A 12,642-nucleotide genomic window follows, 5' to 3' on the forward strand; every position below is an offset into this window, starting at 1 on the left:
TCCCATAATTTAGTTAAATTATTATGTTAGCTACCATATTTGACTGTTGGCTGTACCTGTTGCTCTGCTTTGACACTCATGAATGATGCTGTTAAGCCAATTGACTCGCTTTGGTGCTTAGTATGTGTTTTACACAAGAAGCATTATAGCTTTAGAGGTTGTCTAGTAAAGAAATGAGATTCTAGAGTATCCACATAGGGCAAACTTGGATCATTTGATATCCTTTAGAAGTTGCTTCTTTCTGAACCATGGACGATAGGATATACTATATGATTACCATCCATGTGAGCTTTGAAAACCATCAATATTGCTAAGCTTTTGGTGAACAATAACTACATACCCGGTATAATTCCACAAAGTGGGGTTTGGGGAGCAGTGGTAGACTAGAGGTAGTCAAGGTATTTTAAAGAAATTTTATGTCTTTATAATTGATTTTGAACCTCCTAAATGTAGGATTAGATGTTGGCTTAGTGGTTGTGGGGTTCAAAGCTCACCTTGAGGTTCCAAGATCAAATCTTAGGCACTATTTTTTTTTCCAACCCCCTTATGGAAATCTTCGATCTGCCATTGTTGGTGAAGTTAGAGTATCTCTACAACGTAGAGAAGCGTTAGTGAAGTTATGTTCTAATTGGCGGCAAACATCATGAACACCTCTATTGTACACTTAACATTGCATAGAATTGCTGGTTGAAAGTGTGCTGTATATTTTTGTGAGGCTTCTCATTTTCTGTTTAATCAGTGTAGTGCTCTATTTTTCATTTGAGCCCTCAACCATGTTGTGTTTGAATTGTAGGCATATTACTGATGAATGATTTTTCAGAGTGGTAGGAGTGAATGACCACAAGAATGAAGTGTCATTTAAAGTGACTAGTACTGGATTCTCTTGCCTTTATATTTTACATCATATAGCTGCGACAACAATTTCTGTTCTTTCATTCCTCTAGGAAATAACATTAGTCATCCTTTTTTTGGGGTCATTTTTTAGTAGAGCTAGGGTGTTGGAGTAGCTGCTATAGTTTTCCAGTTCAAGTTAGTTTATGTTAAGTTAATCATTCCATATGCTACTTGGAAATAGTTTCCTGTTAGTATGTCATACTTCTAAAATTTCTGGTTTATTATCCTGAAGCTCTATTCATTATCTTGATACTTTCCAGTTTTATGCATTTTGTAGAAGTCTCTTAGCTTCGAGGTAGTGTGTTTTACTGCTAACTGGGCTTTTTACTAGTCAGATTTGTATGACTTTCTTGAGATGCTAAAGGGTTGGTGATGTCAATGTGTTATACCTTGCGGATACACGTGCAAGCAGTACTTCTTACCCGGAAATCAGATTAGATTATTTAGATGCTGCTTTTTGAGTGCTCTACCACAATGTGTTTTTCAATTTTCATTTTTTATGCTTAGTGTTTGTTTAGCCCTCTGGTCATGAAAAGTCTCAGCGGTCAGTTCATTTAACTATGTAACAACTTGAAAAGTTTAAAGAACTCATCTTCAAATGTATTGTTGAAGGCGATTTTGATATTTTATGCTCCTGCCCACTTGTATTCATTTTCTAGCTATATTGGCCTTTTTTGATCAATAGGCAAGAGTTTATTGTCCCTCTCGTCAACTTCATCTCAGCTATCTGTCTTTATTCTTTGACAGCTATTCTGTGCATATATTCTTGTGTTAAAGCTGTTGAATGAATGTTTTGTTGAACCCTTGGGGGTTGGCTCAAATGGTTTGGCTTGGGACTTCCATAATGGAGGGTCTTGTTCAAACCCCCTTGCCTGACCCTATTGTTGAGCTTGTTACACGGGGTTGGGTTGCCTAGTGCAGTTTACCTTTTGTAATTTGAGAGCTATTGCACTGCATTGGGGTTTATCCATGTGCACTAAAGGGATCGTTTGGTAGAGTGTATTGGAGAAAATAATGCTTGCATTAGGTTGATGTATTATTAGTACCTTGTTTGGTTCACTTTTCTAATCTATGCATATCTAATAATAATAATGTTTATGTTAGTAATACACTATTGTGTATTGAAGAGTATTACTAATATAATCTAGTTCTACGCATTAGTAATGCAATGGGTTTTAATGCATGCATTAACATTATTGCTAACATTATTAAAGATACAATTGCCCTCAAAAACTTATTTTACATCATTTCCACTATATTTGTGGAGGGTATTTTTGTAAATAAATAGTAGTATTTTTTCTAAAAAAATTATGTAATGCATAATATATTTTTTACACCAAACCAAACATTGCATAAAAAAAATCTCATCATAACTAATGCAAGCATTACTAAAACACTATATTTTGCATTATTCTTATACATTTTACCAAATGACCGCTTAAAGGATAGTTGCTGTGGGGTCTCATGTCATAAAAAATTTCCCTTTTCCTGCGAGTCTCCATGTCTTCCACCTCCTCTGGCTCTTGCGCTGCAGAAGATCAGAGGAGTTTTAAGTATACAGCATTACCTGCTAGGGGAAAAGCTATGGATATCTACTCTATACAATTAAAGCAAGATATGGTTGGGCCCTTTGCTCATTTACCTACTAGAAACCGTCATCCTACCTTCATGAGATAGGGTGAGGTCTGCGTGCACTCTCTACCACTTGTGTGATTTATCAACTATATAGTTGTTGACGTGATAACTCAGTAAAAGCTCTTTCCCCCCTTCTCTGATGTGTACATACTTTTGGGATCTAACTAATTCTAATTTGTCCCTTAATTCTCACTTTGGTGTAAAATTATGTAAGAATAATTTGGATTTGTGCTTTAGTATGTAACTTTGGGATAAAATTGTCTCATCCAAGGCTCGAAGGTTAGTATTATGAATTTTATCACATGGATTGAGAGATGCACTGGTGCTACGTATAAAGGTTCATAATTGTACGGGAAAAAGAATCATTTCAAGATAAAATATGAAGTTATTTGTGTATGACTGAATTTTTTATTTCGATATAGGTAGTGTTCGTATCTAAAGCTCTTCTCTCAAAAGTTCTTTAAGAATATTTGTGTTAAAATTCCAGATGATCTAAATATTTAGAGGAAATAGCCAAATCACCCCTCAACCTATAACTAGATTATCAACTTCACATTTATACTTCACGAGGGTCCTAATACCTCCTAGATATTTTCAAAATGAAATATATATCCCCTTAAAATTGAACTCCTAGATTCACACCAAGAAGTGATATCCACACGCCCTGCCATGTAATATTACCTTTTTTTATATATAAAAAAATATTTCTTTTTCTCTATTATGCTTTTTCCTTTTCTGCTTTTCTTTTTTCAGTTTCCATTCCTCTTTTTCTTTGTCTTCAACAATGCTTTTCAGCTAAAAAAAAATGCCTTTTTAGATAGGATACATGTCAATGACTACTACATATTCTTAGACTCTTAGAGGAGATATGGTACCAACAAAATTTCGATGTTCTTTATTGAAGCTTTAGGAGAATGAGAAACTACATCGTTGGAATCACTTCTGTTTTCATTGCTAGTATTGAAATTAAAACAATAGAAATTACTAGTAAGCAACACTAGTTGGCCTAAATAAGGTTACTAGTGTTGGCTAGAGGAGAGACCAGTGTTGATTTCGATTTAACAATGTTAACCTAAGAAGTTTGATGGATTATTGCAACCATTTCAATAAATGGGTTTTCTCCATTAATTAGTTTGTTACCCAATGATTTTGTAAATATATTCTTCTAAGTTAATGGGTTTGTTACCCAATGAATTCTTCTCCATTTTTACTCTACAGTTCATTCCTTTTGACTTTCGATTTTAATTTTGAGTTACTGCAAATTTTTCAAATCGGTGAGAAGTGAAGCTACGCTAACAAATATGTGATTTGAAGATGAGAGTTGACTTAGTGATAAATGGATGATGTTGGCCTGGTGGTGGATATGAGTTGATGTTTCCCCGTTAAAGAGTAAAATAAAGAAGAGGAAGAAGGTAAAAATGAAAAAATAAATAAGAATAAAAGAAAGTATAAAAATTCAAAAAAAAATAATCAGAAAAGTAATATGAAATAAAAGAAATACTTATAAATTAAAGTTTTAATTATTTTTATTGCCTCTCACTCTCTCAAAGAGAGTGAACTACACCTTCTTTGCCACGGCAGCATTTAGGGAGCAAATATTTATATTTTAAAATAGTTCAGGGAGGTAATAAGTTTCTCGTAAAATATAGGTGTGTAGTTGGTAATCTGATAATAGATTAAGGGGGGCATTTGACTATTTTCTCAAATATTTACAAGAGAAAATTATGTATTCTATTCTCGTATTACAAATGGTCTAATTTTTTTAATTATAGAATTTCAAATTAGATTAATTTGAAGTTAAAATTTTGTTTGGACATACAATTTACATATTCTTTAATTTTTGTCCGCTTATTTAATGAAAGTTTGTGAATCAGAGACCTATTTGTACGGCATAAGTTTAGAAAATTCATACCTAAATTTTGTAGGAATTAAGTGGGTTTTGAAGTTGAATTTTTGCTTCTTAGTTCTTACAACATAAGGAAATAAGTTATGTCTTTTATGACATAATTTGTTGTTTATAAAACTAAACTTTTTGCCTCTTACAAATTTTGTAGGAATTAAGTTAGGCAGTATGACACAACTTTGTGATATATTATGATAAGAAAATATAAATTTATGTTAAGCAAAAATTGTGTCATTTTGGTGATAGAGGTATTTTTGGCGATTCATTTTTTATTTAAAGTGTTAAAGGACAAAAATTAAAGACTATTTCAACATAAGGGTATTTGTGTGAATGACCTAACATGAAATCCCCACAATTTTTGAAAACTATTAAATCTTTCTCAACTTTTATAAAATTTTACCAACTGTGCAAACTATAGTTCATTACAAGATATTGAATTATTCTAAAGTGTTGTATTAATGAATTACACATTTTCGTATTTTTTTAATAAATAATTTTTTGTGATCATAAACTTTCAAATACATATAATTTAATAAAAAATTACTAGTTCAAACAACAGCATACCCTACTTCTACAAAATACACAACAATAATATACCTTCCACCGATAAAATTTGAAAAGAATAAGATGTACTAGATCCTATCCTACCTTCGTAAGGGGTGGATGGGAATGAAAAGACAATTTGTGATAACTAATATACCTACCATGATATTTTTATAACTCTTACGAGAGTATGTCACTAAGGTTTAAATTAGAAACTTAAAATAAAAAAAGTGCTCAACAGATCTTAAATTTGAAAGTGTCAAACCTCTTGAACAACAAATCTCTTGTCATTTGGCCCATAAACTTTTGGCATGGAGCAGTTAGACACGTTGTGTTTCGAATCAGATAGCGCGAATAATGGTGCTCAGAGTTGCATTATTAACTTTAAAGAAATGGAATCCACGACGAAATTACAAAAAAAGTTAGGTGATGGACCACACAACGGATTAAAAAAGAAAAAAAGACCAGAAAAGTAGTAGTCCTATATTAGTGAAAGAAGAAAAAGAAGGTTCTCTACTTCCGCGTAAATGCCGTGTCTGACAAAACGCGTAACATATTGATTGATTACCCTCCTCTTCCATTAAACATCATCATCTCACTAAAAGCAACATGGAACAATAATTACTTATCTCAAAAGGATGAACATATGGAATAAATAAAGGCATAATATAGTGTTTTTAAATTTGATCTCAACTTATTTATGTATATTAATTTGCTATATGTATATAGAAAGGTTTAAATTTGTATAAAATTTAATAAATAAATCTATAAGTCATACGTGACGTTTTATATGTAATTTGTCATGGTTGATGTTTGACATATGTGTTTACTTATTCAATATTCTACAAATTTAAATGCCCAATCGTGCATATCAAAAGTTGAAGCATATAAATATTAGCTAAAATCAAGTTAAATAACACATTTATATATTATGTTATAAATAAATAAAAGTTTCTTATTGTTAATGTTTAAAGTTTTAAATCATCATCTAGAAATTTGTGGTCCGTTTGGATATGTGGTACAATTCATATTGAATGTGTAACATTAGTTCAAATTATAATTTTATATTGCATGTCTAAATCACTACCTAATGTTCAAATATCTCCATCTCCTATTAACAAATATTTATAACTTTTAGTTTTACTGAACTTAAAATCATAATTTTAAATTACATAATTAAATGTGTATTTTTAAAATCACATGTCCAAATTCCTTCAAATATCTCTGTCAACCTAATAACATATATTCATAATTTCGTAAGTCTATCAAACAAAAACATGTTAAAAATACGAAATAGTAATATAATAGGAGTTAGAAATATCACATCTATTAATTGGTTTTAGAGCATTGACTCCACAATTCCATTGACCCCGTCCGTTTTGATCAACTATGCCATAAAACAAGGAATAAAAATTGAAAATGTAGTGATTAACACAGCTTATTTCTTCATGTCCATTGGCCATCAAACCTTAACACTTTCTCTCCCCCAAAATTCGGATCTTTCTTCTTCCCTCTCTGAATTCTTCATCCATTTTTGTTTGTATCGATAAAGCTTCAATTTCCCCTAAATTTGTAGGTTTGTTCTTGCACCAAACTCCTCCATTTCGTTTCAGTTTCTACACAATGTGTGGGAACCTTCCTACTCCCTTTTAACTCTTTTTTCCTTTTTTTTTCACCGCGTAGGACAGACAGGTTTTTGTACTTTGTTTGAACCCTCTTAAAGTTCATTCTGTATATATATGTATTTCATTGTTTTGTAAACATAGAAATTAAGAACAAGTATGGAAAGCTATTTGAATGAAAATTTTGGAGATGTGAAGCCGAAGCATTCCTCGGAGGAAGTGCTGAAGCGATGGAGGAGCCTTTGTGGTGTTGTCAAGAACCCTAAACGTCGGTTTCGTTTCACTGCTAATTTATCCAAGCGTTATGAGGCTGCTGCAATGCGACGTACTAATCATGTACATCCCCTTCTCTCTCATCTTCCTCTTTCTGTTTTTTCAGTTCGCCTTGACTAACCGGTAAACTTAGTTCCATGTGACCAAGAGGTCACGGTTCAAGCTGTAGAAATAGCCTTTTGTAGAAATGCTTTCATATTACTTGACCTTGTACACTCCCTCTAACAAAGTTTTAATTAGAATGTTTTGAAACTCTAAATTTATTTTTTATATAGTTATTTAATACTAAGGATAGAACTAAAAAAATATAGTAAAATTCTCTTGATTTGGACAAGTAAATTGAAACAACTATTTTTAGAGTATGTGTGCTAAGTAATATGAAGCGGAGGGACTGGCTTTTCTTTGTGTCTGCTGAAATTTGAACCCTGATCTCTCATGAGTTCCACCATGACTTGAGGATAAACTAGCCTAATGTGTGAGCATAATTGGTTGAATATTCGAAGAAGAAAAGGGGCTGTGAAAGAATGATAATAAAAATAGTCAAATTACTACATGAATTTCTCATATTGATAAGTATAATTCATGTAACCTATCTCAAGTAGTACTAGTTTTTTTCGCTTGAGTCCTAAATTAGTGACTGATGTGTTTGAAGATATACGTAAAAATAATGAATATACAGAGCTTTCAACATGCTTTTTCGGTCAAGCTCATCAATGAATATACAGAGCTTTCAACATGCTTTTTCGGTCAAGCTCATCGCACGGGTTTGTCTAGTGCAGTTTATAATTTGCAGGCTATTACACTAGAGCGGGGTTTAACATATGCACACCCAAAGGGTAGCTATTGCAGGTTCCCTTGTCATAAAAAAATAAATAATCAAAGCTTTCAGTAGACCTGCTGACTTGTTTTTTAAAGTGTCAATATTTATCTTGTAGTCTTAACTTCTGTTCCTGTTCCAATCAGCTTTATTCGTGCTGTTGGACTTGCCTCACCTTTTACATTCGACATATTGTTATCATTCCTCCTATAGCATGGATCTTTTCAGGAGGAAATTCTACTATTAACAATGTATAAAGCTGTTATTGTTTGATGGGATCATATTCTTGCTTGTCACTTCTTCTTGAAGCAGTTCCACTTGGTAATGTCATTTTAAGGAAGAATAATTCTCTTGCCTGATTTTATGTGACTGATAGTATTGAATTGGGGATGCATTTGAATTTACAACAACATGGTGAATGGATTGAGTTGGGATGCATTTAGATTTGCTTCACCTATTTCATATGGTAAAACCAGGTTAAAGTGGCTAAGCCTTCTTTTTTATGCGTTACAGGAGAAACTGAGGGTAGCAGTTCTGGTTTCAAAGGCTGCATTTCAGTTTATACAAGGTGAATATATAATTTTTTTCTTTCTTTCTGTTTAGTTACCTCTTAAGATGTTCTTAGATTAATTCTTCGAAATGGCAGGCATGCAACCAAGTGATTACAGTGTCCCAAAGGAAGTTGAAGACGCCGGTTTTCAAATTGACGCTGACGAGCTAGGATCTGTTGTCGAAAGCCATGACCTGAAAAAAGTCAAATTTCATGGAGGAGTGGCTGGGATTGCAAGTAAGCTGGCCACGTCAAGTACCGATGGGATTTCTACTAATAATGAAACTGCCCTAATTCGCAGACAGAAACTTTTTGGAGTTAACAAATTCCAAGAAAGTGAAGCTCGGAGCTTTTGGTTGTTTGTCTGGGAAGCTCTTCAAGACATGACTCTCATGATCCTTGGTGCGTGTGCTTTTGTTTCTCTGATTGTTGGCATTGTAATGGAGGGATGGCCTGTAGGGGCCCATGATGGTCTTGGTATTGTAGCTAGTATTTTGCTGGTGGTCTTTGTTACAGCAACAAGTGATTATCGTCAATCCTTGCAGTTCAGAGACCTTGACAAAGAGAAGAAGAAGATATCTATCCAGGTTACTAGGAACGGATACAGACAAAAGATGTCCATATATGATCTAGTTCCTGGCGATATAGTTCATCTTGCAATAGGAGATCAAGTCCCTGCAGATGGACTCTTTCTTTCAGGATTTTCTGTTTTAATTGATGAATCCAGCTTGACTGGAGAAAGTGAGCCAGTAATGGTCAATGCTCAAAATCCTTTTCTTCTTTCTGGAACCAAGGTCCAAGATGGTTCTTGCAAGATGTTGGTTACAACAGTTGGGATGAGGACTCAATGGGGAAAACTGATAGCAACTCTCAGTGAAGGCGGTGATGATGAGACTCCATTACAGGTTAAACTGAATGGAGTGGCAACAATCATTGGAAAGATAGGCCTTTTCTTTGCTGTTGTGACTTTTGCAGTACTCTTGCAAAAAATGTTTGGCCGAAAACTGCTAGAGGGATCCCACTGGAGCTGGTCTGGGGAAGAAGCTAGGGAAGTCTTGGAATACTTTGCCATTGCAGTTACCATTGTGGTTGTTGCAGTTCCTGAGGGACTTCCTCTGGCTGTGACCTTAAGCCTTGCTTTTGCCATGAAAAAGATGATGAATGATAAAGCACTTGTCCGCCATCTAGCAGCTTGTGAGACAATGGGATCAGCTACAACCATCTGTAGTGACAAAACTGGCACTCTAACAACCAACCGCATGACTGTAGTGAAAACATGCTTCTGTATGAATGTCAAAGATGTGAGCAAACCAGGTGATGCATCTGCACTTTGTTCTGAAATGCCAAATTCTGTGCTCAAAACTTTGCTGCAGTCGATTTTTAACAACACAAGTGGAGAAGTTGTAGCTACCAAGGGCAAGAAGTGTGAGATGTTGGGAACCCCAACTGAGACTGCTATATTGGAGTTTGGTTTAGCTCTTGGTGGAGATTTTCAAGCAGAACGACAAGCAGGAAAGCTCGTAAAAATTGAACCATTCAACTCTACTAAGAAGCTGATGGGTGTGGTGCTTGAGCTTCCTGAAGGAGGTTTAAGAGCTCATACCAAGGGTGCTTCAGAAATTATTTTGGCTGCCTGTGACAAAGTAGTCAACTCAAATGGTGACGTTGTTTTCATGGATGAAACATTAAGAAATAATCTTAATGCCACCATTGAGCAGTTTGCTACTGAAGCTCTTCGTACCTTGTGTCTTGCCTATATGGATCTGGAAAATGGATTCTCTCCTGATGATGCTATTCCACTCTCTGGGTACACTTGCATAGGAATTGTAGGTATAAAGGATCCCGTTCGTCCTGGAGTCAAGGAGTCTGTTGCACTTTGTCGTTCAGCAGGCGTGACTGTTCGGATGGTCACTGGAGATAACATTAATACTGCAAAAGCCATAGCTAGGGAATGTGGTATACTGACCGATGATGGTATCGCTATTGAAGGACCAGTTTTCCGGGAAATGAGTCAAGAGGAAATGCTTAAAGTGATTCCCAAAATTCAGGTACTGTAGTCATTTTTCGTTTGTTAGAGAATGAAGTCATTATTGCTGTGAAGTCTTCTGGAAAAGTTCCAACCTAGTTGTGATTTCTCATTAAAGAATACACTCTTTTTACTTCTACAGGTGATGGCTAGGTCTTCTCCACTAGACAAGCACACATTGGTAAAGCAATTGCGGACAACATTCAATGAAGTTGTTGCAGTCACTGGTGATGGGACCAATGATGCTCCTGCACTTCATGAAGCAGATATTGGACTTGCAATGGGAATTGCTGGAACTGAGGTGAATACAATGATTTCATTCCTTTTAGTTCATTTTAACCACAATCCCTTGTTTGGATTCTTTATGAAGTACCAAATGCTCATTGCATGAGATGGTTACATGCACAATCAGTTTGAGAACTATAAGTATGGTAGGACTGTAAATACGAAGCAGGAGAATTAAGTCACTACGTGCTTTTGCATTTTACTGTCTGGATCATGTTTTTAAATAGGTAATGCTTCTAATGCTCGCAACAACTGTCCCAGAATATTTTGTTTTCCTAGTGAGGAAATTAAAGGACTATTACCTGACAAATGAATTTCATGAAAATAAGATGGAAATATGCATGTGTCTTGGGGGGGAAACAAAAAGGAAAAGAATTATGTCCCACTTGGCTGTTCAGCTTCTAAGACCACTGATTCTATATTGCAAATTTTTCCAGATAACACAATTAGATTGAGACGTAACATCATTGACCTTCCCCTGACTTTTGATTTCAGGTTGCCAAAGAGAGTGCTGATGTTATCATACTGGATGACAACTTCTCCACAATTGTTACCGTAGCCAAATGGGGACGCTCAGTCTACATAAATATTCAAAAATTTGTTCAGTTTCAGCTGACTGTTAATATTGTTGCTTTGGTAGTTAACTTCGCTTCAGCTTGTGTGACAGGTCAGGAACCCTTTTCCTCTTGTTCTACCATTCTTTCAACTGTTTTTCAGTTTAGTCATAATTTCTGAATAGCCAATCAAAATGCATTCTTTTTGCTCATTCCTATGTTTTTTTGCGAACTATGCTTCAGGAAGCGCTCCCCTCACTGCTGTTCAACTTCTGTGGGTCAACATGATTATGGATACCTTAGGAGCACTTGCTTTAGCAACAGAGCCCCCTAATGACGAACTAATGAAAAGAGCACCAGTAGGGAGGAAAGGAAACTTTATCAGCAACGTCATGTGGAGAAATATCTTGGGCCAATCTCTATATCAGTTCTTAGTTATATGGTTCCTACAAGTATATGGGAAAACAATATTTCGTCTTGATGGCCCGGATGCTAACCTTACCCTCAACACAATTATTTTCAACTCATTCGTCTTCTGCCAGGTAAATTATAAACATTTTAAAAAGTTTAGTGAAACCGTTTGGTTTCTAGTACCAAGTATGGTTCGGGGACAAGCCTCAGTGGTTTACCTGACACATTTTTCTGGTTCTAAATGCAGCTTTTCAATGAAGTGAACTCCCGAGAGATGGAAAAAATTGAGGTTTGGGAAGGCATACTGGATAACTATGTATTTGTGACAGTTATCGGTGTAACTCTCTTCTTCCAAATCATAATCATCGAATACCTGGGGACATTTGCCAACACCACTCCCCTCTCATTTGCTCAATGGTTCGTAAGTGTATTTTTCGGGTTCTTGGGCATGCCAATTGCTGTACACTTGAAAAAGATGCAGATATGAAGTCCATAGTGTTGTCATATCTTTTGTACAATCATTTGAAGGAGCAGCTGTTAATAGTAACTCACTCTTTGTGGTAGCAAAATGACCTCTTCGGCCCAACTAGGAGGAAAAGAAGTAACAAATCTTGGTCCATTGTAGCATCACTAACACAGTTGTAAGATACCAATTTTTTTCTTCTATTTCCCTGTTTTTTCTTTGTATTGAAGAAACAAAAGGAGGTAAATCTGTGTCGTAGGATATCATGCTCAAACTTGTAAAGCAATTTCTTGTAGTTTACTTCAATTTCAGTGCATAGAAACAGTGCTGCTCCTTCAAATTATGATATTTTTCCGCGTTAAGCTTTGCTTCTGTTTCCTTTTTACTTTTTGTTAAATCTGATTACAGCTGCTTAAAAGATTTCTGATTAAACTCTTGAGCAAGTTATGCTTCATCTAAGCATATAATCTTCTTGGAAGATTTCTTAGTAGGTTTATGAAATTTGGGTTTACTGTTAGAACCTATGATACTTGAATAGGTAATCTTTATATTTAGTTTGAAACTTTCTTATCAGTACCAACAAAAAAGGGTAACCTCTTTAATTAGAGGGTGTCCATGGTTAAGCTCGACTGAGTATGTTAAAATCTTAAAGAAATTTATACCATA

The 12,642-nt window shown here is 34.9% G+C and overlaps 1 protein-coding gene across 1 annotated transcript; it reads left to right on the forward strand.

Moving 5' to 3' along the window:
• The first annotated feature begins 6,389 nt into the window (after positions 1-6,389).
• On the forward strand, positions 6,390-12,338 carry LOC125848266 (calcium-transporting ATPase 2, plasma membrane-type-like). Its single transcript, XM_049528103.1, has 7 exons — positions 6,390-6,933; positions 8,201-8,255; positions 8,334-10,285; positions 10,406-10,564; positions 11,044-11,215; positions 11,346-11,644; positions 11,761-12,338. Exons 1-7 carry the CDS (start codon positions 6,757-6,759, stop codon positions 11,998-12,000), a joined length of 3,054 nt encoding a protein of 1,017 aa, XP_049384060.1. The 5' UTR covers positions 6,390-6,756; the 3' UTR covers positions 12,001-12,338.
• Positions 12,339-12,642: the final 304 nt, after the last annotated feature.

The sequence above is a fragment of the Solanum stenotomum genome, chromosome 12, assembly GCF_019186545.1.
Source record: "Solanum stenotomum isolate F172 chromosome 12, ASM1918654v1, whole genome shotgun sequence".
Lineage (NCBI taxonomy): Eukaryota > Viridiplantae > Streptophyta > Magnoliopsida > Solanales > Solanaceae > Solanum > Solanum stenotomum.

Bases quoted from the DNA above. Each gene is read 5' to 3' on its own strand.
- LOC125848266 (XM_049528103.1), top strand. From the start codon at position 6,757: ATGGAAAGCTATTTGAATGAAAATTTTGGAGATGTGAAGCCGAAGCAT. The intron at 6,934-8,200 runs GTACATCCCCTT...TATGCGTTACAG, and splicing joins CAATGCGACGTACTAATCAT to GAGAAACTGAGGGTAGCAGT. The intron at 10,286-10,405 runs GTACTGTAGTCA...TTACTTCTACAG, and splicing joins AAGTGATTCCCAAAATTCAG to GTGATGGCTAGGTCTTCTCC.